Source organism: Hetaerina americana, unplaced genomic scaffold (genome assembly GCF_022747635.1).
Source record: "Hetaerina americana unplaced genomic scaffold, ioHetAmer1.1.p SCAF_8, whole genome shotgun sequence".
Lineage (NCBI taxonomy): Eukaryota > Metazoa > Arthropoda > Insecta > Odonata > Calopterygidae > Hetaerina > Hetaerina americana.
In genome coordinates, this window is record NW_027287427.1 from 15334078 (window position 1) to 15362018 (window position 27941).

General features: G+C 40.6%; 1 protein-coding gene across 1 annotated transcript in view; it reads left to right on the top strand.

Annotated features, from left to right (window-relative positions):
• LOC139697942 (nuclear pore complex protein DDB_G0274915-like) overlaps positions 1-27243 on the top strand; it is a 501567-nt gene extending 474324 nt beyond the window's left edge. Inside the window, exons 3-4 of the mRNA XM_071596802.1 lie at positions 25602-26913; positions 27220-27243. Of these exons, the coding sequence (XP_071452903.1) occupies positions 25602-26913; positions 27220-27243 (1336 nt within the window). The remainder of the gene's footprint in view (positions 1-25601; positions 26914-27219) is intronic.
• Positions 27244-27941: the final 698 nt, after the last annotated feature.

Consider the following 27941-nt stretch of genomic DNA (forward strand, 5'->3'; position numbering starts at 1 on the left):
ATGTGTGCCCAACCCATCTATTTCTTCTTTGCCGTTGAGTTCTCCTTACGGATCTGTCCTCTTTTGCTCTTCTATATACTTTCTCACTCCTTACTTTGTCCATCTATTTGACCTTCAGCATTCTCCTCCATCACCTTGTTTCAGAAGGCTCCTTTTCATCGCTAGTCCACTTTTCCAATGTTCCAAGTCTTGAAACCATAAGGCGCCATGCTCCACACAAAAGTCTTGACGAATGTCTTTCTTGTTTCCAGCCTTAGATTCTTTGAACATGGTAAAAACCTCCTCTTCATGAATGCGTTATTAGCTTGGGCTATTCTTCGCTTGATGTCGGTCGAACGTCTTCCATTCCATATTATGCTGCTGCTGCCCAGGTAGATGAAGGATTTCACTTGCTCTAAACTCACCCCTCGAATTATGAAATCTGAAATCAGCTTGCCTCTTCCGCACTCAAGGATTTTAGTTTACTTCTTGTTGATGTTCACATTATATTCCCCTGGTACTTAACCCATTGCACTTAGAGATATTTGCAGATCTTCTCGCGTTTCAGCAACTACTGCGATGTTATCTGCAAACTGGAGTGTGGTAATTCCTTTTCCATTTACCTTGACTCCTTCGACACCCAATGTTTTTGTTTCTTTTATTATATCTCTTCGGTATATATGTTGAATATTCTGGTGAGAGATTGCATCCTTGTCTCACTCCTTCGTTTATTTTAGCTGATATTTTTCTTCCATTTTTCTTCCATTCTTCCATTTTTCGTTTTCCCCTAATTGCATACGAAAAATGGAAGAATGGAAGGGTTCATCTCGGTTCATTTTAAATCCTCCATTCTTCTCCACACCCACATTTCAAAAGCTTCCAATCTACGTCTATCCTCCTGCTTCAATGACCACGTTTCCGCGCCGTACATAGCTACGCTCCATATCCAATTTTTCAACGCGTCTTTTCTTAATATCCTTGCTCAACGTCCCCGTCTTCAACTCCCTCCTCCTGGTGAAAGTCTCTTTGCCCAGCGCAATTCTTCTCCGTACGTCCCTACTACTTTGACCATGTTGGTCCAAAACACTTCCGAGATACGTAAACTGTTCTACCTGCTCTAGTTTTTGCCCACCTATTTTAATGTTTAGCTTAGCCTTTTACATTTTAGAAAATCGCATAGCCTTTGTTTTATTAACATTGATTTTCATTCCATACCTGTCGCACTGAATTTCCAATTCACTCTCAATGCTTCCAACCCTTGGCTGACTGACAAACTAAAGCTTGGTCATCAGCAAACCTAACTGATTTTACGAATTCCCCGCCCACTTTCATTCCTACCTCCAGTTCTTCCCATGCCTCTTTAATCATTTCCTCTGCATACAGGCTGAACAGCAACGGTAATAATGGGCAACCCTGCCTTACACCTCTTCCTAACACTGCCCATCCGGACTCCCCGTTCCCAACTCGCACCTTAGCAGTCTGATACATGTAAAGGTTACGGATCAGCCTCCTTACCCTCCAATCTATTCCTATTTTCTGTAATATACTCATTAGTGTTTCCTCTATTGACGCTATTTTGAAATCTACGAAACAGGAAAATACTTCCTGATTGTATATTACTCTCGATTAGTGATCTCATTACTGCAATAGCATCACGCGCGGGAATAACCGGCACATAGAAAGGATCTGGACCCTTTACCCTGCTGTGTTAATTTCACACGCCATCGGGTTTAGTACTGAGTTAACATAGCCATTAGCTAATAAATTTCACATATAATATATATTTTTCTATATTTCTATGTGTATGGGAATATGGTATTCCAGGGGTAAATCGTTGGACTACTGACCGTAAGACTCGGGTTGTTTTCCTGGGGACACCTCTGGCCACCCTCAGCGTCAGTTGTGTGATTTTTTTGGTGGCAGATCTTACTGGGAAACAATAGACTGTAATGGGAAAGAAACTGACCCCAACGGCATGTAAAATTCACGCGCCATTGGGCTAATTAATGGGTGAACTATACCCTCACCAATCATACTGACTTCCAGTTTGAAAAATATATGTATTTATAGTTTATTTAATACTTTAACATACATTTGTTGAAACAATGATGCGTAGTGGTAAGAGTAGAAGGATTTTTAATGGGATTCATATGAATTTTGCAAAACTGTTAGATATTCAAAACTTGACTATAAAAAATTAGAAATACGAGGAAAAGAAGTTACATTGCCACACCCTGTAAAATGATGATCCCCCATATAGGATAGGTGGCTTAAATCAATAAAAGGAATTTTCAATAGTGGAATAATTGATAAACATCGCCATAGGCCGATAAGTGCCGAAATAATCTAAGAGGCAAAATAAAGTTATCCAAATAGCTCTGTGCAAGAAGATATTATGCCAAAAGTTCACTAAATATGAACGATGAGAAAAATTTCAATTGAGCATATCTATGGGGCAACAAATTAAAATTCACCGTGAAAGATAATTTAAGAATTGAAGCAATGGAAAAATATTTTAGGGAAGGTTAAAATTTCAGAGTTAATAATGTAATTCAGTAAGGAGCATGTAAGAAAGACGATCACTGAATGCAGAAAAAAACGAAAGGCTAACGATGGTTAACATACAGGTATGTTGAGATATCATAAATTGTGATAGGCTTTTCGAAGGCTAAGTAAGTCCAAGGAGTTATAGGGGAATACTTTGTTGTAAGGATAGATATAGCTCATTGAATTAACCGAAAAAATAACAATGACCACTGGTTTAAATTTCTTAAATTTTGTGTACAATGGAGAATTTAATATTAGGTTACAAATCTTTGTTTCACTCTTAGGTAAAGCACGTAAATGCAAACAAAACTTTGGGCTGACGTTGACAAATTTGAAATTCGTTGAATACATTATTTAATACTGTAATGTCTCTTTTAACCCTTTGTACAGTGTTACGCCTTCAGATTAGAAAACAAATGAACTACGTTGCTTGCTCGGCAAAATTTTCTCTACGTGCCATTCTCCACAGTTTTGGCACACACAAACTGGAAAAGATTCTCAAACTCTTGATATGGAGAACGGACGAACGAACGTGAGAGAACGGGGGCATGGAGTAAGTGGGTTGGGATTAAAATGCCTTTGGGGAGGAGGAAAAGTTACTCGGGAACAAGACAAAGAGAGTTTTAAAGGATGGCGCAAAGAAGTTTTCCAGACGGCGGAAAGAGAGCTGGATATAAGTTTTGAGAGAGAAAGAGAAAAGGCCGAGGGAAGGATACGCAGCAGCAAAAAGGTGGACTCGTTCAGATCTACGGAGATCACTACCCGGGAGAGAGAGAGGGGGGAAGAGAGGCAGAGTCTCAATCCCGTCTCTCCACCTCTCCACTCCCTCCACCCTCCCTCGCTCGTATCCCAGCCTCTCTTCATCCCTCCCCCAGCCTCACCCACGATAAGTGAAATGGTAAAAGAGCGGAAAATTGAAGAATCAGGCCCCCAGCCCGCCTCGGACTCAATTTTCTTCATCGCCTACCTCTAACCCATCCTCCGCCGCCGTCATCTCCCGCGCGCGCCTTCCCCGCAGGCCCCTCGCCTTTCCCCCTTCACTCCCTTCCGGCCCTCCACCCACCCCCGGTCGGCCTCCAACGACGCCGCGACTCCCGCGCAAGACCCGAAAGCGGAGCCCTTTCCGTTTCCCCTCCCCTCATCCCGCCCTCCCATTCGCCGCCTCCTTATCCCTCCTCACCTTCCCGCTTCTTATCCCTCTCTCATCTCTCCCGACCAAACCCCGCTTCCCGTCCGCCCCCCCAACTGTTACCAACTCCACTCCACGCCGGCGAAAGCGCCACCTGTTCCAGTTCCCTAGCTCCGCTCAACTCTTCTTCCCCACCGCCTCTCTTCTCTCCATCGCAGCAAGTGCTTCCACTGGCCCTCCTTCTTTCTCTCGCTCGCTCTCCGGCTGAGGAACAATCCTCCCTCCCCTTGATTACGCCGTTCCACGGGCTATCCGCTTTGACTCACACGACTTAACCGTCTCTACCCCTACCCATCAACCTTCACCCCTCTCTCTCTGTTACCTCTTGGGTCCTCCTCCACTCTCGTCTTCTCACTCTGCCTCGTTGTTGGCTGGTTTCGCACCTCGTTTTTGGGAGGAGAGTTGACGCGAATGGGTTAGCTATGTAAGCGTTCGCACGTTTGTGCATTTTCCTTTCGTCCTTAATGTCCTAGCTGCAAACCCTGAAGGGACCGGATTTTCACTCACTGCAATTTTTTCTCCGCTCATTCCAAGCGTGCAAATTTCTCTATTTCCTCCGTAAGTTGTAACTTGTGTGAAACATCTGTTCGGACAGTAAAAAGAGCAATGGAAAGGCTAGGTTTATTTATGTCGATCTCGGTTCAGAAAGTAATTGTCTTCTTAAAAGTCCGCCTTCTTTAGTAATATAGGGTTTAATTGTATCTCTCTGAGATATCAAATCTTTTAGTCATATACCTGTAATCATGAAAAGTTTTCAATTGTACTTCGTATTTAGTGCGTATGTAGAACAGCTATCAACGTCATTCCTGTCTAGACATTCGTTCAGCTACAAAAGCATATCTTTCAAAGAAAACATGAGCGAAATGCCTTGGGAGAACCCCATTAGGAGAGATTTTTAATGTGCACACACCTCATTGATAGCGCATAATAAGTTTTCCCAAGTTGTCGGGAGGTAAGTAATCAAATTCTGTGGGTCGGCTTAAATCAATGACTCTGACTCATTATGAAACGGCCCATTTCGTTTCGCCTCGTATCATTGTAATTTTCCACCCATTTACCCTCGTTCCGGGGCAGTATTAGAATTCGAAAGCTAATCATTTTCCGCTTTTGCTTCGAAGAACCTGAATCAAAATTTTCTTTATTTATTTCCAATATTGCTCTGAATTGTTTATCAGTTAAACTACAGTTACTAAGTTAGAATACTAATTCTAAACCGATAAAATTACGTCTATATTTCTATTTAATATGGAAATATATGTAGGGTCGCTGTTTTTTTTATGGTCGATCGTGTCATCGACGCACGGTTTTCAATGAGCGTTTTATTAAGTTATGCTCTGTTGCTCCCACTTCGTATATTGATCAAGCCAGACCGTAAATTTTCGTTTATTAATTATTTTTAATAAATCAATAAAATTGGTATAGTTTTAAGAGAAAAACTTATGAAGATTCAAAAGAGTTGGCTACAACCTGTATTGGCTACTTTAAAGAAATGAAAAAATGTACGTAAGAAAACTTCAAAAATCAAGATTTAATCCTTGTAGTTGGTGTTATTAAATATATTTTATCAAATACTTCTGTTTCACATAAATTCTCATGAAATTTACAGAACATGAATTTCAAGTCAGCGTTGAGTCCAGTATTATTCAAACACAACCTCCGATTTCTAAAAATATCCGTTTGACTGAGGGTTCCTTCTATTCATTACATGTCATGGTGAGAGACGCATTAGCGAAGTCAAAGCGTAGAGACGTTGGTATATGAGAAGAAATGGAACACGAAGTAAGGAGGGAATAAAAACACGACGTTATGGCCAAACTTTTCGCGTTCTGTCGTCACAAGTCAATCATACCGAATTCTTGTTGGCCTTAAATGTGATGAATGTTTGGATTCACATCCAAAGTGCTTCTGCGGTTACACTTACTGCAAAGAACAAATTTTTAAGATGAAAAAGTTTGTTGCGAACATACATATCACGTATGTCACTAAAAATTGAGCGCATTAAATGCCCTAAGTTTCCGTCCACAAACGATGAATTAAGCATTACGCTACTAAATGAAACGCAGAGACCACTCCGTGAAAAGGATTATTTTCAATCACACTAATAGCAATAAAATATAAAAGCCCTTAAAAAATGTTATTTAAATTAAAAAATAATTTTTGAAAGCTTTTATAGGCATACTGTGTGGAATGTTTTTCAAATACTAATTTGAAAACCAACAAGTTCAATTTTGTAAAGTTAGTTATAATATGTAATCTTCTCTTTCTGATAATATTAAACTAGTATTAGCAGTCTTTATGCTTCAAATGCTTTGATGTGAATAACTGTAATATCCAACACGATAATACCAAAATTCAATTACTACTGGTCTCTGTTCTTTCACCTTACCTATTATTTAGTAAGTTTTTCAAAGATAACTTTGAATTGGCCATCATGGGTTACATAACCAATTATACTACTCAATATTAATAAAAAAAATTTATAAACCAAATATTGTTTATTTAATTCGTCGTTGTAGATGGAATACTTAAAATCTAGATTTCTGATGCCACTTAAATTTCTGAGGCCATATTTAATATTTCATTTCCTAATGGGTGAATATTTCTTTGTATTTTTCCAATTTTTCCCCAGGCTATCATTAAAAGTGAAATAATAGCATTTGTAACACAGAGTTCTGTGGCAATTTTGGTACAATGTTGTGAGTCATAGAATTGACGTAACTCGAATTTACGATTCAATTTCATCGATGTAGTTATTTTTACTAACGTTTTTTAGATTCTCCGTAGGTACTACAGTCCTAAGTTTGTTTTTAATGAAATATTCAACGTCAGAATTCAAATTCAAAATTATATCTTGACCATTTTCCGACCAAAATCTCTGTCTGGGAAGGATAAATAAAAAATCATTGACCTAAACAGGACGAAATTTTATATTTTTGACACGAGCAGATGAGATGATTAGCATTCAGCACCTTATGACCTCAGGTGATCGTCTCGACCTTTTATACTTTCTCCATATAGGAGATAAGAATTGTTTTCATGAAAAATGTCGACGGAAATACATGTTATCGCCTCTTCTGAACCCGTTTTGTTCATTATCAAGAATTATGTCTGTGGGAAGGGCATTGGAAAGGGTTATTGGTTCCTTCACTGCCTGGCTTCTGCCGAGAACAGACGTGCTCGAGCTCGCTCCCTAGAACCGGTTCGACCCTACCTGAGACTACCTGCGTGCCTGCTGTTACTTCTGTGTTTGTTCTTCCCTAGTGAAGTGTAGTTTAGTGTTAGCTTTAATTTTGTGAAATAGTTAGTTTATTTAGTTTTTGTGCTGTTTGTTATTAGTTTTTAATAGTTTGGTGGTATTCCTTGTGGGTACTCTTAGTGGCTTGCGGTGGTTTTTGTCCGTCGAATCTAATTGGTTATCGGTGAGTGTTTTATTTTCTTTACCATCTTTTTTCTTTCCTTTCTTTACTTACTTACAAAGCGTAACTTATTGATTGAGCTAAATTTAACTAACCCCTCTTAGAAATTTTAGCATAGTGTATACAGGTTAGCTTTTATTGGGAACTCAGTAGTTTAATTAGGATGGCTTCATCTAGGTCCCCTGTTGCCATGCTCGAAGGCACTGGCGAATGCGCGGCTTTAAGGGCCCGTATTGTCATGCTGGAGAGAATGGTGCGGGAGCTTCGATCGGTGATCGCTGGCCGGAGGACTCCCCTCAGGAGAGATGGTGCTCGGGGTGGGAATACGAAAACCCGCCACGCCCATATGGGTGCACGGATTCGTCCGAATGCTACACGTGGCTGGGCGATTAGAGACCTACCCCGTGTCCCATCTCCCAACGAGGGAGTGTCTCACGTCCGTAGGTCAGACGATTGGAGGGTTGTCTCTCGGGGCAAGGGGAAGGTAACGCTGCGGCGTGGATTGGACTCTGCGGAGGCAGATACCATCCCCGTCTCCAACAGGTACCAGGTGTTGTCGGATGACAGCACCACCGTACCTGCAGCCCCTACCCCTACTCCGAGGGCACTGCCTAGGGTAAGACGTCAGGGAACGGGAAGGGAGGGAATTGTAGTAATAGGTAGCTCGAATGTCCGTCGTGTAATGGTCCCATTGAGGGAGAGGGCGCGCCGCGTAGGCGCCGATCAACGGGTGACCGCCTGGTGTATACCAGGCGGAGGAGTCCCTCAGGTGACGAAGGCGATCGAGGCGGCGGTCAAAGGCACGAAGTGCTCTAGGCTGCAGGTCGTGGCCCATGTGGGCACCAACGACGTCACGGACCGTGGATCCGAGGAGGTCCTCCGTTCCCTTAGGGAACTGAGCTCCGAGGTGAAGCGCGTCCAGGGCGTCGAGGGGGTTCGGCTGGGACTAACGGTCTGCAGCATCGTTCCGAGGGAGGATCGCGGGTCTCTGGTTTGGAGCCGAGTGGAAGGCATAAACCAGAGACTATCGAGATTCTGCTCGGACATAGGAGCCTCCTTCGTCGACCTCAGACCAACCCTCCGATCTTGCAGGACTCCCCTTAACCGATCTGGGGTCCATTACACGGCGGAAGCGGCGAGTAAGGTAGCGGATAGGATACTCGACCACTGTAGGCCTTTTTTAGGATAGAGAGCAGGTCACTTAGTGGGTCAATAACATCTGGGGATAGCGCGTATAATATTATTAATAAAAATATAAAAGTCATTGACAACACTGGCAATGATTTAGAAAGACATGTGACACGCACTTCCCCACAAAGGCGTCCTAAATTACAGTCAGACACTAATAAGGACGTTATTCAACATCAAAATAATTTAACTATACTTGTTATAAATTGCAGAAGCCTCAAGAACAAATCAGCGGATCTAGAACACATAATCCAAACTCATTCCGCTGATATAGTATTAGGCACAGAGAGTTGGCTGTGCAATGATATTAATGACCAAGAAATTTTCCCAATAGATTTCAAAGTTTACCGACACGATAGAGATACAAGACCCGGAGGAGGGGTTTTCGTGGCAGTTAAAAGTCATTTTGAAAGCAGGCAAGTTTCATTTGAAAATAATAACATAGAAAGTGTTTGGTGCACCTTACTACGGACCAATCAACCCAACATAAATTTATGCTCTTTCTACAGACCTCCAGACTCAGATTTGAAAACACTTCACACCCTCAACGATCAAATTCACAAGTTTACACGTAAATATAATAACAGCATAAACATAATTGGTGGCGACTTTAACCTCCCTGGTATAGATTGGGACAGCAATATCGTTAAATCTGGGACCCGCGATCGCGAATCTTGCAATTCCATGATAAAATTGGTTCAAAGAAACTCCCTCCATCAAGCAGTACGCATGCCCACCCGTGGAAAAAACATATTGGATCTATTTCTTACAAACACGCCGGAACGTATTATTAGTGTATCAACTGATGAGGGCTTGAGTGACCATAAAGCAATTAATATCCATTTGGACATAGCAATAAAAAAGATTGTTAAACCAAAAAGAAAAATTTATAATTACCATAAAGCAGACTTTGAATCTTTTGCCAATCAATTAAACTCTTCACTACCCGAGTTCAAAACCCGCTTAAGTCATGCCAACGTGGAAGAAACTTGGACAGAATTTGTCAATATCATGCAAAAAGGAATCGTAGATTTCATACCTATAAAAAACGTTAAAGCAAATCGCGACCCCAGGTGGTACAATAAAGACGTTAGAAAAGCCCTTCGAAAGCAGAGAATGCTACACTCTAGGGTAAAGAGGGCAGGCGTGAACACATCATCTCCTGAGAATACACAATTATGGGACACATATAGATCCTCTAAAATTGAAACCAAAAAACAATTACGTAGCGCCTTACTGGAATTTAAACGCAAAGTACTTTGCGAGCACTTGGACACTGACCCCAAAGCTTTCTGGTCATATGTTAGGGAAGTAAATGGGAGTAAACAAACCGTGGCTTGCTTAAGGGATTGTAGCAATGTAATTCATACAGACAGCGAGGTTAAAGCTAACATCTTAAATTCATTCTTCCAAAGCGTTTTCTCGAATGATGTTGCCACCGCATATCTCCAAGAAACAATACATACTCCACCCATGGAAAAAATAACAGTGGACCAACAAGGAATTCTAAAATTACTTAATGAGATTAAACCCAACAAATCCCCGGGTCCCGAAAATATACCAGCTAGGGTGATAAAACATTTAGCTCCAAACATTGCCCCGTACCTTGAATTTATATTTAACAAATCCCTCACAGAGTGCAAAGTACCTAAGATTTGGAAAACCGCGCAAATAACGCCTATTTTTAAAAGTGGTGACAGGGAGGATCCCAGTAATTACAGACCTATATCTCTCACTTCTATCTGTTGTAAAATATTAGAGCACATAATTGTCAGTTCAATAATGAGACACCTTGACAACATTAACTTTTTAAGTGACAATCAACACGGATTCAGGAAAACCCGCTCCTGCGAAACCCAATTAGGATTATTTACACATGATTTACTTGTATCTGGTGAGAGAGGTAGGCAAGTGGATGCCATCTTCTTAGATTTTCAAAAGGCATTTGATAAGGTCCCACATGGTAAACTCATTCATAAATTAAAGGTCGCGGGTATAAACAAGGGCGCTATAAGTTGGGTTAAAGATTTTCTTTCAGAGCGGGAACAGAGGGTAGTCCTTGATGGCGCTAGTTCCGACAGCGTTCGAGTCACGTCGGGGGTACCTCAGGGAAGTGTGATCGGGCCGTTACTTTTCTTGATTTTTGTTAACGATTTGAACCGCGAAGTGAAAAGTAACATTAGGATGTTTGCGGATGACACGGTGATCTATCGGGAGATATCTGGGGATGAGGATCGTTTTATTCTAGCGCAGGATTTAGATTGCATTACTAAATGGTGTTCTAACTGGGGATTGACTCTAAATTATAATAAATGTTCAGTGGTAAATTTCTTTAAAAGATCAACGGGATTTGCTTACAAATTAGCTGGAGGTGACCTAGCAGTAGTTGATACGGTAAAATACCTAGGTGTCACATTCACTAAAGACTTAACTTGGGGGACTCACATACGTAAAGTCTGCGGTCAAGCAAATAAAAAATTGGGATTCATTAGACGCATTGTCGGCAAAAGTGACTCAAAGGTCAAGGAACGCTGTTACCACGCTCTTGTAAGGCCTCATTTAGAATACGCATGCAGCGTGTGGGACCCGAGTGAAAAAGGTCTCATTCGGGAAATTGAGAAGGTTCAACGCCGGGCAGCCCGTTTTGTAAAAAATTCCTACGATAAAACGCAAAGCGTTACCGGAATGCTCATGGATTTGGGGTGGGAATCATTAGAAGAGAGACGATTCAATGCAAGACTGAAATTATTAAATAAATTCAGATCCGCATGTTTCAGCACCGAGGTCTCGCAGATTATTCGTACTCCTACATACATTGGTCGCTTGGATCATGCATATAAAATTCGGGAAATAGATGCCAGGACTAGCCGACTCAAGGACTCCTTCTTCCCACGGACAATACGGGATAGCAACTGTAGGATTATAGATAGTAAAAATTCCACTTGCCACCCTCAGTGTCTAAAAAATAATTAGTTCTACTTAAATGCATGCTCCTCCACTAACCTTATGTGTTTTGTTATAATAACCCATTCTTTCCGCATGATATCATTCGTGTTCTGTTCATCTGTTTTTAAGTTTCCCTTTCAGTCCCTCTTCCCTCCCGGCGGGGGGAAATTCCTGCTACCTGCAACGTTGGGTCGAATTCCCTTCCTTTTACTGTCTCTTTGGGGGGTTGAGTGTTTTGTGGTGCATTTTCATGTGGTAGTGATGTTTCACATTCTTGCTTGTTGTGTCCTGGCTTGCGTGTTTTAGGATGGCTTTCGTGCTGTATCCTGGGGTGCAGTTTTTTGTTGTTTTGCGGTGTATGTGTTTGCATGAGTATTGGATGGAGGGAGTTTTGCATGAGTGTGTGCGCTGCTGGGGTGTAATTTTCCGTGTTGTTTTTTGCATGTGGTATTTTTCGTTTTTACGGTTGGTGACCTAACACCCCCCGCCACACGCCCTTGCGGCGGCTTGCGGGGTATTATGTAGATGTAGATGTAGAAATATAAGCTAAAGAACTATTTCCTGTTTAGAAACCTCTTGAATGAATAAAATTGTCTGAGGCGTCACTTTGTGGAAGCGATTCATATCGGAAAAGAAAGAAATACTTAGTTGTTCCACATATATTTTATTAACACGACCTAGGTTTCGACTTACAAAGTCATCATCAGGTAAAGAACAGAAGACACAGGGCTTTATATAGTGGATAGAGAGCTGGAGAGGGGAGGTGTTTGAGAAGAGGGATGAGGGGAAAGAGAAAGGGAAATGGTGTGTAAGTTTGGGGGGAGGGGGAGAAGACGGTTGTGTATGGCGTCGGGGTGGGAGATTACGGTTGGGTACTGCTTCAGGGGGGGAGAGGGGCTGTGGAACAGAGGGAGGTCCAGGAGGGGGGAACGGGAGGAATAAGTTAGGTCATTAACTAGAATACCCTTAAGGTGACTATTCTTCGAAATTTCCAACCGTTCCAAGGCATCTAATCTTAAGCCTTTTTTCTCTACATGCAGAATTTTGGGGACAAAATCACTGGAGTGGTTGTTTTCTAAAAGGTGCTGGGCAAAATTGGATGACATATTTCCGTTTTTAAAACAAGCGTAATGTTCCTTGACACGATCACTGAATTTTCTCCCGGTTTGCCCAATGTAGAAGGCAGAGCACTCACAACACAATTGATAAACTCCACTCCTTTCCATTGCGGGAATTTTGTCGTTGCAGTTTGATAAAAGGTTCCCTAAGTTGGCTCTATTATAGAAGGCAGGTTTAATATTGTTTCCTGCAAGGGATCTGGTGACTTTACGGGAAATATTCCCCAGAAAGAGAATTCTTCTCCACTTCGAACCGTCTTCCTTGGGGATGGATCCGAATATTGATTTGACGGCTATTATCTCTAGTTTTCTCCGATACAAGTTATCGACTAATTGGGAGCAGAAACCGTTGTTTTCAGTTATTGTTTTAATGATTTTAAGTTCGTTTTGTGTATTTTGTGGCGATAGAGGGATGCTAGTCAGACGGTGGACCATAGAGTTGAAGGCCGCTAATTTTTGTGGGAAATGATGTCTTGACGTAGAATGAATGATATGATCCGTACAAGTGTCCTTCCGGAAAACACCTCCCCTCTCCAGCTCTCTATCCACTATATAAAGCCCTGTGTCTTCTGTTCTTTACCTGATGATGACTTTGTAAGTCGAAACCTAGGTCGTGTTAATAAAATATATGTGGAACAACTAAGTATTTCTTTCTTTTCCGATAGAAACCTCTTATTTCTTTTCTTTATTTACGTTCTTAAATGTATATCCTATTCTATATAAGTATATCCTAATTCCTTATTTTTTTGTGCCTGCATACAAGTATGTTTTCGGCCTAGGGAAGATGCTTGTCTTATCTAAGAAATTAAGTATAGGAATCCTCCTAGACGCAACACTATCACGGGCGAAAGTTAACTTTGGAATCGGTATGCGTATGATTATTTGTGTTTATGTATATATCTCCATAAACGCGGTTAAAATTGAAGACTGGCCAAGGGTGGGTAGGTTGAACATAGGGAACCGTAACGGTTTATTGCATTTCGTGACGCAATTTTTCGTGACGCCATTTTTTACCTTTACCTTATCCTCACTCCCCACTGCCACAATCTAATTTGGGATCTTTTTAATTGGATATTTCGTATATACCCGTTGAAAGGAATTTTAGAGCAATATGTAATTGGGATGAAATTTTTAGTAATTTACTAACAATGAAAATCAATTGTATTTTTTAATTCCTTTTGCGAGAATTCAGCTGTAGTAGGAATTGTAATTAGACTTAAGTTAAAATGTTGGTTTTTTAAATCAAGATATCTAAGCAAATTTAATGCTGATTGAAAATGCGAAATTTACTAGAATATGATACGCAGAGGCATTATAAATTACAATGTGCACCTACAATTTTGTAAATTTCTAATATTTAAAATTTTCTAGGCATTCATCACGTGAAAGAAAATAAAGTTTCAGAACAAGGAAACTATATGACTTATTTAATTTTCTGGTTTTTACATGAATTAAGCAATTGTAATGTGCTTATTCAGCATTGCTTTATGAAGAATTATAATCATATTTGGTATCATTGTCTTTATTGTTTCATTAAATTTCACCGAATTTAAGTTAACTATGATTGTATAATGTAACTGACACTAAATATCAACAAAATTTCAATTTTAGCGGAAAAAAATCAAAGACGCCACAGCAAAGGATTCATTAGGATTTTATTGGCTAAAATTTTCTGCCCATTTCCTCCGGATTTTGAATCCCAGGTGATACGTAGATACACCCGAGGGCTATCCCGTCTACAGTTCAAGTTATGGTATTTTCCTGAAATCAGATCATGCGAGAAACCACAGGCGGCAGAGTGAAAGGAATTGTTCCCTCTTCCCCGAGTGTGTGAATTCCATAAAACGGCTGTTAGCTCGAAGTTTGCGTCTATAACCAACTTTCGGGTTACTGCTATGGTTGGGTATTGTGTTAATCATCACAACGAAATTTATATGAAATGTTCCAATTTTAATATGCCTACATTTTACGCAACTCTAATTTTATCATGTTTCTGATCTACGTATTAATGGACTTATATTGGCTTATCTATTTTTTCCTAAAATTTCACAGTCTTCAATTTCGCTTACCGTCCTTACAGATATGGGATATGTAATCGCATGAAATCTCACACGATTCCAAAACTTGGCATTCAGCCTTATTTCGCCCACTGGAATTCATTTTAATAATAAGATCATTCTGCCATCCATTCCCTTTTATCTTTTTTATTTTTGCAGCAGACACTAATTATAAACGGAAATGTCTCTCTAAATTTGTTGATAAACTTTCGATTACAATTGTAATTATGGATATTTTTGTTTTTAGTTATCAGATAATACAAGGGCAAGAGACGGCAATTTATTTTTTTCCGGCTGTTATAAACACAAATCATTTTCATCAGAACGGACAGCGTAAGAGTAAATAATTTTAATTGAATTCAACGTAATAACTTTTATGTCAACAGTAACCTTTCAAAATATTCCATCACGCTTTATTCAATTCCACGGTCTGTATTTTCTCTCGACGAAAATTGATCCATTTTCACAGCCGTTCGGTCTGTCGATGAAAGAGGAGTTTTAATGAATGAGGGCTAACATTCAAACTTTTTAACTCGAATTTATTGCTTTTTAATGTGGCAATCCTGCAAAAATGTTTGGTCACAATTGGTCAATACTTTCTCTACAGGCACAAAATTTTAAATTACGAGTGTACATAAATGCGTGCATACCCGTTTGATATTTTCTCAACAAGAAGCTCACCAAATAAAACTAATATTTCGGCCGGAAATCTCACTTTTAGACACTGTTCCTACAGTATACCTTATCCTTGTTAATTATCGAAATGGTTATTTTGTACATGCCCAGAAGTATGTTATGAAGCAGCCAAAGCGTCTCTAATTTGGTAGCAAGAGAGTGCTCGCGGATAAAAGACCCAGTGTAAGATTAGGCCATTCAGCAGCACAATTCTCGCCAGTTAACCCGGTGTCATAATTCACGCCCATCCATTCAATTTATGCGCCTCGTGTTTATACGTCTCTGGCGTACTTATGAAAGATAAGCAGCGTGGTCTTAAAACCCTCCTTCTCCACTCAGCCGATTTCATCAGTCGGCCTCCCAAGGAACTTCCTCCTCATCTTCCATTTCATCAATGCGACCCCTCCCACTCTTCATCTTTCCAACGTGCCACTCCCCTAAATCTCGGAACTCCTGCTTTGCACTCATCCTCCGGTTTCAATTTCATCGTCTGCCGTGAATCTGCAAAATTCGGGTCGTTGCCGGTCATTATTACTTGTCCTGAATAGTGATGACAAACGCACCACCATATAAATCCTCAATGTCTCTTCACAAGAGTATTAACATATATCGAAAATTATTTCTCTGATAGGTCATCAGTTATAAGAATAGGGATAGCATTAATCAACAAGAACACAATATGTTTTTTTTGCTTCTTCAGCCAGACAGAAATAGTTTGGTTTTTTTTGCTCCATCAAACAGAAAATGTTTGATATTTTATCGATATACTTTCTAATTTGCAATTTTTAATGATACAAATATAATTCAGGTTAAAGAAAACTTACATCATAAACTTTTTATACCTGGTTTGAGTTTATGGACCACTATCTAATCGTGTGTGATTCGTAATTTCCCTTCGCCGATGAGTTTTCTTTCCAATTATTTGAGTATATTCCACTAAATGAATATTTAAGATTGAGTTGGTAGTAATACAATGAATGGATTAAAAGATGGTTTCAAAATTGTTGCGAAAGGCTTTTTTTCAATAGAATTTTATGGGGTCATATATTTTTAATATTCCTGTAGGTAACAGCGAACCCTCCTTTTTGACCAAACTTCGACGATCCCACCCCACACCCTCCTCCCCCACCTTCCCCATCTCCTTCCACCATCCAAGCTCAACGTCACATTTGCTACCATTTCCTCTCCGTCTCGCAATTTCCTCCTTATCGTCCCACCTCTCCCTTGTCCTATCCTTTCCGCGAATATTATAGCCTCTTCTCTATCTCTTCGTTCTCCCTTCCCTCCGTCATCTCCCGGTGCTAAATCCTTTTTCACCACCCCATTCACTACCCCGCATAACCTTCGCTATCCCATTTACCCCGTTTTTCCTCACCCCCCTCCCCCAACCCTTCCCCGCCAGCACGTTTGTGATACCCCTTACCGTCCCCCTTCCCGGACACCTTTTTGAACCATCCAACCCGAAGAGCCCTTTACCGGCCGACTTGCTCTTTCTTCCCCTATCTGATGGGTCTATGTGTACGTGTGTGCGGGTGCACGTATGTGTGTGTGTGTATGGGGCTGTTTAGAGGGTTGAGCGGGTGGGCGGACGGAAGAGGATTAAGGAGGTTGGTGGTGGTAGGGGTTTGGCACGGGGTATCCGGAAAGAGGTTTGGGACTGGGGGTTTCTAGAGTTTTCGTTTTCCACTGCCGAGGGGATGGTCTCCATCCACGCCATATTCCCACAACCCCGCCCCCATTTTACTCCCGACCCAATGCCGCGATATCTCTAAAACCATCGCCACCTCTCCTATCTTCTTCCCATATCTTTGAATTTATTCAGCACCCTTTTCCTACTCTTCCTCACGTTTTGGCGTGTTTCTTTCTCATTCTCTCCCATTCCATTTCCCATTGCATCGAGCATCGATATGAATGTAACATTCTCACCGCTCGATTCGCCGTCATTAAAAGTCCCTTCTCTTTTACTTCATCCCAAAGCGTGTTTATCATCTCGGAATTTCATCCCACATCGTCATTCAAGTCTCACGGCCTCTTCTGTGACACTTCGGTTGTATCTCGAGAATTATCTACCCATATTAAATCCTCCAGACACAAACTTATGTTTCCTTTGTTTGAGTGTTGATATATTTCTCCATTTTTGAACGTTATCCAGATACATTATTATTATTTCCGGGGTTCAACCATCATATTATCAAAGAGCGGATGCTCAAAATGTTCGTGATTGCATGTTACAATACATGAAAAATATTTTTGCATTCCATTTTTTTTTATAAGTGGAAAGTAGTCTTGGTAGGTGCACAAATGATTTTCTTTATTATACAATGTGCTTCAAAATTTGATAAAATCATTTTTATTCCCCGTTCTCAATCACAGTTCTTCCTTCCCTGCGTGTACGTTATATCGGCTTTAAATTCTCCCTCTCAAATCAACAGATACCCGTAATAGGCGTTAATAGCACTTTTAATTCAATTAAAAACTTCGTTTCACACGGAATTAATTATACCTAGAGTTTCCCTTTCGAAAACACCAATTTTCTGGGTCGTTAGCCGTCATGATATTCAAAACATTGAATTGACTTACGGAACTCCCCATGCGTAAGGTTGCGCTCGGGGAGGGAGATGAGTGGCTGGGACAATGAGAAAGAAATCCTTTGGTGAGAAGAGAGAGGATTGGACCAAGAAGGAAAGTCGAGGAAAGAGGGTGTGGATGTCGAATTAACAGAGGTTGGAGCAATAAATTAATGGTTAGGATTCAAGTGCTTTTTTTATCTGTGGAGTGGGATAAGATATGGTGAGAAAGATTTTGTGAGGGAAAAGCATAACCAAGAAAGCTTGGGCTATTACGAAATCAAAGAATTACGGGAATCCGATGGATCCCGGGGTTGAGTCCCGGTCAAAGCAAATTGTTTTTGCACTTTTAAATTTTTGCATTTCTTGTTATATTTGCTAAAGGAATAAATATATATATATATATATATATATATATATATATATATATATATATATATATAAATATTATATAATATATATATAAATAAATAAATAAATAAATATATATATATATATATATTTATAGATGATTTCGTCGACGTAACACGGAAGTTCCGAATAATAAATTGGACAACAACAAACAATATAAAAGCACATAAAAAGATCACTCACATTATGTATATATATACATATATATGTATACACCCACACTTAGTTATTTATATCAGAAAATAAACATCATTATTGAAGTATCGACAAGCCGATTTTAATTTACGTCAAATTAAAATGTTTCAATTGATATTTTTGCATTTAGAGGTTAATATGAATATTACGCGCACAAATGCAAATATTAATAAGACGCTAGACATTTTGTTAATACTTTGGTTACCATTACATTTCATATGAGTCCTGATTGTGTTCAAAATTTATGCAGAGTTTTATGTGGAATTAAAGAATATGCTCCACTTAAATCCTTAGACTAGAATAAATAAGGGTTCATTTACGCATTATGGGTCCTACTCCTTTACTTTAGTGTACGAATACTTTACTCTTTAAGTCAGTAGAATAGTGAGGAAAAAAGAATGCGGGGACAATTTCACACGCGTGGACTCTCTTGCTCGTTTCAATATATTTGTTTAAGTCGCCCACGAATCCCGCATTAACAATAAGTTAAGGTTTTCTGACAACTTTAACATTTTATTTGCGAAAAGCCGTCATTACAAATACTATGTTTCCGTTTGTCGGTAAAGGCTGAGAGTGTGATGCGTTTTATCTCCATTCAGCTTTAATAAAGCCGTTTCCCTTTATATTCCATTATCTTCTTTTCTCTTTTCTTTTATTCCGGCTTCTCTTCCTCCTTCCTTAGCCCCTTCCTCCACACGAGTCCCTCGCTCTACATGCTCTCCTTATCGCCCGCTCCACCCTCAATAAATCTGTCACCTCTCTTCTTCACCGCCCTCTCTTGTACTTTCCCCGAGAGCAGCCCTGCCGAGAGAAGGCCTCCAAAGTGCCTTGAGGGGTTTCTTGATCATCGTCATCACCATCACTGCGAGATCCCATCCTCCCAAAACCCCCGACGACCCTGATTTCCCATTCTCCCCCGTACGCAAAACCCTTTGCCCTCCCATTCCTCTATATCAAATTTTCCTCCTGTACCGCTCACCGTTCGCCTTGCTACCTCCTTGCCCTCCACTCTTTCCTACTCCCTCGTCTTCTCGCCTCCTACCTCCTCCTCACTGACTCCATGTCATTTCTTCACTCATTGTTATTAACGCCACTTTCGTATCAATCGCCATCCGCCTCGAACTATGTTAATCTTTGCATCTCTCCATCAATGTACCCTAATGGATGGTAGTTGGATGCTTGAATCATCTTTATCTCCTCCTCCCCTCACCCTCATAACCGGGTATCTTCTAGGTTCCTTTCTCAGTGAGCAGGACCGTATTTGGAATATCGTTCTGAACTAAGTCAACCTTTCATGGGGTGGTCTGAGTTCACATCCCTCCCAAAGTTTAGCTCTGAAGCTTTGTCAACCGCCTAATACCGACCTCAGACCAAATATCGTTGTAGGAATATGGTTCTCGCGTGCTACGAGCCGAATAGAAGTACTTGCGCGAATTTTTAAACGATCCTATTTAGGAAATTGAATTGGTAAGTCTTTGGCGCACTTCGGATTACCGAAAATTCATGAACGGAGAATACACTTAGAAAGATCTTTCTCTAAAAGAAGTGAATTTCGTTAATATAAACTTTAAAATCAGCGAGATATGTTAATTTTCGCTTTATTTTCAGTGTAAACGTCTTTTGAGCTACTAGTTTTCATTTCCTAAAAGATTATTATTTTCATAATGAAACAAATGGTGTGATCGGTTGTCGAAATGATCAAATTCGAATTTATGCAAATTTGCTAATGCAGCTTTCTCCAATTTCTTTTAGTGGTACTCAATGTGGTTTATTGTCCTTCAAAATAATTATTTAAAAGTATTTAGAATATTATAGGAATATAAAACTTAAAGACAACCTTTCACTATGAAGAAGTTTGGATTTTTCCGATGAAGTATTTGTATTCCAAAGTTGCCGTAATTTACGAAAAGTAGTTAATAATGCACACCAATCATCAATCCACTTAGAGTTATACATTTTTTTAACATGGAATTATTTTTGCATCATTCTTCATAGTAATCCATGATTATTTCATGAAATTAAATAAAATGGGCTAAGACGTCATCATATGAAATATTTCATATCCAAAGTAACAGCCCGTTTTATATTTCCCTGTAAACATTCTTTATTGATAGATTTACTTAGGCATGCGTCTTTTCATTCGAGTTATCCTCTTTTTCATGCAAATAAGTAGACTTTTGATGAAGAAAAAATCAGCAACGAACGTTCTAGCACAATATTCCAAATAAAAAGGTGATTCTGAATATATTTATGAAAACCGTTCCAAGAAAATTACCAACAAAAACGTTAACCCTTCAAGTGCACTAGTAATTTGATTTTCGCATTTTATTACTTTTGGATATTTGAAATGAAAGTGACGAAGTTAACCCGTCTGCACTAATAGTTAGCACTGCCGTCACCTTATTTCGTTGGTACGAGTGTGCATGTAATGTCCCTCGCGGTGGTACTTCCCTCGACGGTGCTTTGCGAGAAAGCTACTCCGTCTAAACTCTATATCTACATTCTAACTTCAGCTGTGCGCAGATGGTCTGATTTCACGCTTCGCTACGTGGAACTCATCGCCCCCTTGGTTCGACGTTTAACCTGCTGCCTGGGACGTCCACGGGTGTCTCCTATGCACATCACCCGCTCCTCCCCCTACCTATCTTCTTTCCTCAGTTGCGTTTATTGCCTCCCATTCACCTCCCCGGGGACAACCTGTGCCCCTCTTCTTCCCGCATCTCGATTCCCTTTGACCTCTTCCGCCCATCTTCTCCTCTTTCACTCCCGATTTCGCGGTTCATTACGCACGCCTGATATCTCTCTACGGATTTCCTCCTCTCCTGGGTTTATACCTTGATGATAGGACCACCACCCAAAATGTAGGTCCGGAGAGATCTTCGAATGTGTTCCACTTAGTTTTTTTAACGCCACTCTAGGTATCTAAAACCTTATTAATATTAAACAAGAAATTTAAATCACCAAACAGGGAATAAATGAGATAGAAGCCACTCTTCCAATCATTATTTTATAGTGTACACCTAAGGAGTAATTTACCATCAAATCATTAATTTTTTTAACTTCATGTTATTTCAAGCCCTTTTAAAGGCTAGGATTAAAGCAAGTACCTAATTAGGAGAAAACATGAATTTAGATTTTGTTAATTACATGAGGTAATTTCTTATTTCGGAGTGTATTAATGTGAAATGGTCTGCACATATTAGTCTTGAAATCGAATAGTTATTCAAGACGATAGATCAAATCACCCTAAATGATTTTATTCACTTTATATTCTTAAAAAATTCTAATTTTATTATCTGGGGTAACTTTGGTTTTTCTGTTAAAATGCTCATTATAATTTAATATTTTTTCCGGAAACCGTGAGTTCTTTTTTTTTCAAATAAAACCCATTTATACTTGCAATTCAGAGGATGTGGTAGTTCCAAGAATTTGTATGTTAATTAATTTTTGGATATCAATGGATTACTTTGGATATGGGGCGTGCAGAGTGGTTTTGTATGGCACGGAAACATGGTCTTTGAGGATTTTGAGATTTGGAGAAGGATGGAAAAGGTGATATATGCATAGAATAAAACAGATGAGGAAATGCTAGGGAAGTATGATGGAAGAAGAGAGGAGATTTTTAGTGTAAATCTAAAGCAGGTGGAAGGATGTATTGACAGCCTTCTGATTAGCGAGGCCAATTTGAATACTGAAAGGTAGAGAAGAGAATGTAAGACAAGTGAGGAAGGAATAGGAATTGGATACAGATATTGGGCGAAATGATAGGAGGAAGGATGTTTACGGTATTGAATAAAGACTTGTTGTACCGTTGTATGTCAGGTTGCGTTTTGTTGTAAATATTAAAATGAAGAGGTATCGTCGTACGGTTCTATGGATTTTCTGATTATAAACTTTTCTTAACTGGTAGAATACGTATTTATTTGTAAAATGCATTTATGGGCAGTCATAGATTACGGATCAGCTCGGTCAATGCCCTCAGTCTCCTGGAGTGGATGCGAACTCGGTTAACAATTTAGTAATTATAAGGTGCAGCGTCCGATTCAAAAAGATACGAGGAAGACGGGTTAGGAAATGGAATGTAGAAGCATTACTCGGTTCGAAAAAGAAGGAGTATTAGCTGAATATGAAGGAAATAATGAGTGAGAAGAGGAAGCTGGGTGCTAAAGAGGAACAATGGGAACACCCAAAAAAGGGATATTGAAAGCTGCTAAAGAAACTATAGAATAGTTGACAGGGAAAGGACAAAGAAACTATGGATTACATACGATACCATTAGAAATATGGTAGAGAGAGGGAATTGGAAGAATATATGTAGACATCAATGTTTGTAGAAGAAATTATAAAGAGATCAATGATAAACTGAGGTGCGAAAAATATATGGCAAAAGAAGCGCGGTCGAAGACAATGCGAGGGTATAGAAAGTTTACACAGAAAGGATGAAATGGGTGCAATCTATAGAAATATTAAGGGACCGTCTTAAAATAACTAGGGAAAATCATAGATAAATCAGGAAAAATACTATTTGAACCAAAGGAGAGTGTAGGGTTATTCAAACCAGGGAAGGTGCTTTTATTTGATATAGGAGAGAACCATCAGCATGAATAAATTGTGTAATTGAATTTTTGAGGGAGCTTATACGCATATATCGGTCATTATTTATGATTTAAATAATTAATGTGGTTGCTAAAACGATTTAAAGGCAACACGATGTTTATTTCATTTTATTTTTCCAAATTATGCATAGTTTCTGTGTCTTGAGTACTATAGGCATTAGCTTATAAAGAAGCGGCCGACTGCAATATTTGAATTTTTAAAATTCCCCACTCTTCGACTGGGTGTTTCTCCCAGTCATTTCTCTTTCTTTCCTATTCAATGCTCGAGCTATTCATTCCTCGTTTTTGATACAGGCTCCTGTACATTTTATCCTGTAACAAATGAACAGGTGCGTCTCCTCTTGAATTCTGGATGATGGTATCGGAAAATGTTCAGTGATTCTGAGACATGGAGAGTAAAAACTTTTACAATATGTTCTTTTGGAAGGTTCCTAAGCTCCTCCACTTTGTAACGAAATCATATCTTAACGCACGAAATTAAGCTATTGTGTTGGTTAATTAATTCGGTTGCAAGACTTCAAGGTGGGCGGGAAAATAAAATTTCGAAACTAACTGTCCTCAGCTGCACCAAAACTAGATTTGCCCTTCTTTAATATGAGAGTAGAATAGATAGATTGGAATGTATACAGCTGTCATCAGTGTCCAGTTCTATATATTCTGCAATGAATACAATTCAACCGGCTCCAAATTTCGTTTCCCACCCCCGCTTTGATTCTTAATTTCTGCCGTAACCTTGATTTACTCCACACCTCGTATAGCAGCTCTTCTTTTTCCCTCTCCGTGTAACTTATCTTCATCCCTTTATCCCTCTATTTTCCCCACAATCCTCGAATCAAGGAAAAATATGCCTTTTCCTCAAGCGCAGAAGTTTCAATCCCCTTCCATTTCTCTTCTCCCAGCCTCACTCCCTCCTCCCTCTACACACACACACTCGGGAAAAGCCTTCCTGCGCCCCCTATCTCCGATCTCTCAAGCCACCTGGTGTGAGGGGTCTCAGCAGGCAGCCAGGAGTGGGCATGGAGACATGCTCCTTCACTCGTCTGGAGCCCCTCTCTCCCTTTCCCATTTAACTCAGCATTTCGCTTCCTCCCCTCCCTCTTAAATCTTTCCTACTTCACTTGGTCTGCTTCCCTCTTGAGTCTCCACTTTGATTTCTTCTCCTTCCAGCCACTCTGCGGTAGAAATTGGAGGAGGCATTGATCATCATCGGACAACGAGAGCACTTTGCGGTAGAGGAGGGAACGAGATGCCCAAGTATGAATGAGTGAAAGTTAAAAGGTTCCAAAACGCAATAGCAGTAGCCTTCAACCGTATATAAATATTGAATGTGATGAAGTCGACTTCAGAGTTCGGAAGCAGTGGAATTCCTTGTTAAATGTTTTAGGAGTTGGGTTCCATGGCAACGTTCTTTAAAATGTTTTACCCTCGAGGAATTAGGATAACTGACTATTTGAAAGTGGCCCAAACAAAGGTAATTCTATCCACCCAGGATATGTGCGCATGCGTAAAGTCCTTTCCCAATAACATTTCCAATGACGCATCGAAGGGGAAATGAGTGCACAAGAGGGAAGGTTTGACGGGTGCTTGTAAGCTGGGCGTCATATCGCCAGCGGAATGTTATTGGTTCGGCTGAGCATTTTCTTAAGAAAGCTGCTGCGCCTCAAGGGGAAGGCATTTCATAGGCACATGCGCAGTCGGGTGGTATGGATGAAACTTGGGCCCTCTATTCTCCCCTTCATTTCGTCTATTTACTGGAGATTCGTGTAGTTAATTTTTGATTTTTGGACCCATTTGACCAATGGTTTCCTGGGTCCACTTTTATTTTCCTTCACAGTTAGATGGGGATTCCTTTGAATCTTAGTTCCCCTTTTTACAAACAATAATCAGACATAAAGAAACAACAGACATAACAAAACAGACAAAAAGACAAAAATAATCAGACGTAAGGAAAGTTCTAAAATTTTAACATCTACAGGTGCTTATATATGTTAGGAGTTAAAGTAATGATAAACAATTCAAGAAAAAAAATATCACTCAATAGACAAGTAGGAGAATACATTGCTAAATTTTACACAAAATATTTTCCAGTTAGTTCACTTGTTGTGGTTCACTATTTTCCGGTTTTCTTATTGCAAATTTTCCGAGCAGGTTATTGTTGTTCTTTAGGCAGAATGTAATCATTTCCCTAATGCTTGTTAGCTTCTCTTCCATACTGTTCCATAAGAGTTTTCGCTCTGTCTCATAGAATACACAATCCTCCACTCTATGTTCTGCTGTCCTCTTTTCCACAGTTCCACAGAGGGGTAAAACATTTCCCTATGAAGTGTAAGTAGGAGTTGAAGGAGATTCGTTTAAGAAGAATCCATGTTTGTTAAGTATCAGATTGTCGCAAATGGACTTCGACAATTTTTCTCACGCATGGGATCATGCTTTGGAATGGCCGTATAGAACCGAATTATTCAGGATATAGTTTATTTAGCAAACGAATTCTATTGTACCAGAGTCATATACCTGTGTCGTGTGCGATTATTTCAACCATGGCGTTAATTTCGACAAAGGACTATTGTTCGCTCATGTTTTTCTAAATTCTAGGTTTTAGATCTAAGTATGAATTGTAAAAATATGACATTTGGATTTCTTTGTTAAAAAAAATTATTTTCCCATCGTAACAGTTTTTTTTTATTGTTCTCATTTCAGCCGTGCCATCCTGACGAATCGGGACGTCCTCTCCACTACGCCTCTCTCTCAGCTCCTCTACAATGACTTCTGGGGTACGCCGTTGACGCATAGTGGGTCCCACAAATCATACAGACCCATAGCCGTCCTTTCGTTTCGCTTAAACCACGCCATCTCCGGGTTCAAACCCGGACCCTACCACTTAGCCAACGTCATCCTCCACGCCCTGGCCACGGCATTGTTCGTGAGGACCTGCAGGGTCCTCTTTTCCATCTCCTCCGCCTCGAGGAGGTCACACCTTTCATCGCCTCCCGCAAAACCATCCATCTTCTCTAGGTTTAGGAACGTTCTGCCTTCTTCGACGTCGGAGCCCCACTCATCGCCGGCCAGGTCCTACTTCCCCCCCTCATCTTCCTCCTCATCTGCTTATTCCTCGCTAGGCTCCTCCTCTTCCTCCTCCTCCTCCTCATCCTCCTCCTCGTCGTCCTCATGCTCGTCCCAGTGTAGTTGTTGCGACGGGGCCGCGCCCACAATCCTGGGCTGCGCGTCCCGCCTCCTGAGGAAGATACTCTCATGCCTGCGGCCGCTACCCTCTCCCCCTTCCCCCACAGGGAGGTTCTCCTCGTCAAGGGTCACCCACCAGCACGCCCAGTCGCCACCTCCGGCAGCGAGGAGAGACCGGGACCGGGCGCCGCCCTGGTTCCCGGTGGCTGTGGCCGGGCTCCTGTTCGCCACGCACCCGGTCCACTCGGAGGCGGTGGCTGGGCTGGTGGGCCGGGCGGATTTAGGCTCGGCTGTGTTCTTCCTGCTCTCCTTCCTCTGCTATGCGACGCACGTAAAGCTGCGGGACGCGCTAGACTTGGTGAGCAGCGAAGTGCCGGAGAAGTCGCACGTGGTGGCCAGGCCTTCGGCTGGCGGCGGCGTCGACCCCGTGAAGTATTCCAATGCGGTCAACGGCGGCGTCTTCCCGAGGTCAAATGGCGTCGTGACCAGGAACGGCGTCGCGGTCGGAAGCGGCAACAACTGCGCCGTTGTCGGCAGGGAGGCTAAGGCGACGGCGGCGGCTGGGGGACACTTCGTGGAGGATGCTCGCGGATCTTCGGAGCGTGAGTGGGAGGGGCCTTGTGTCGCGGCCGGTGGAAGTCCGGCGCTGTGGGGTAAAAAGTGGTTTTGGTTGGGTGCTAGCGTGTTTTTCGCGACCCTCTCTGTGTTCACTAAAGAGCAGGGCGTGACTGTGATCCCACTGTGTGCTGTGTACGACATTTTACTTCACATCAGAGGCTGCGGAGGAACAGGAGGAGTTGTGCACGCCCTGCTTCACTTTTTCACAAAGGTAAGAAGGCCATTCTTTTTTATTAATTCCCTTAAATTCAAAAATACTACCCATCATGCGTTATGTTGAATTATTATATCATTTGTGTTGATGCTTTTTGACTAACATTCCTGATCAAAGGCTCGCATATTTCCGAACAGACGTTTAAACGATAGAACTCACAAGATTTTTGCAGCATTCAATAGATTACAATTTAATACAAATTATATTTACTTTTTAATTTTCATATTCACTATGCGAATGGGTATGTGCTAACTAGCGTACAATTCTAAGGCATTTCCTGCCACTTGATTTCTTTACAACCAGATTGCCAAGCTGTGTACACCATGAAAGGGAAGTGCAGAGTGAGACAGCGTTTAAATTCGCCTCTCAGGGACCCAGTTCCTCTATGTATAGCACACATCAGCAAGCGCTATTCAGTACACAGTACTATGACCTGGTTCATTAAAACTTGAAATGGAAATAATCAGTGCATTACACAAACGCTGAAAAACACGTTTTATTAATATATTAAGAGTAGAACGATGCCGTTGATTGATTAGCACATCGCTTTTAGGTAATAAAACTACGTTAAAAAATGGATCAATTATTTACATATCACAGGCAATTTTTTGCTTGTGGCAGATAGGTTATATTTTTCAATCATATTTCTCAAACATTCATTCTATCTAACATCGTTTTCTGGTTAAATGCTGCGCTTTTCTTTCCCCATAACGAATTTTCAACACCACGAATAGTTTTCTCATCAATATTATTTCGATAAAATATAGACATATTGAAAAACTGATCGAAGCTCTTTTCCACGTGATAATTTTTTTTTAATTTTACGACCGAGTTCCAATGTATTACATCATCATCAGCTCAATGTAATACATCGAAACCCGGTCGTAAAATAAAAAAATGTTATCAAGAGGAAAAGTGCTTCGATCAGTTATTCATTATGTTCCACTTCTACCGCATCACGCCTGAAGCTACTCAAAATATAGACATTTAAATGCAAATGCCAATGTTTACCGAGCACACTGTTT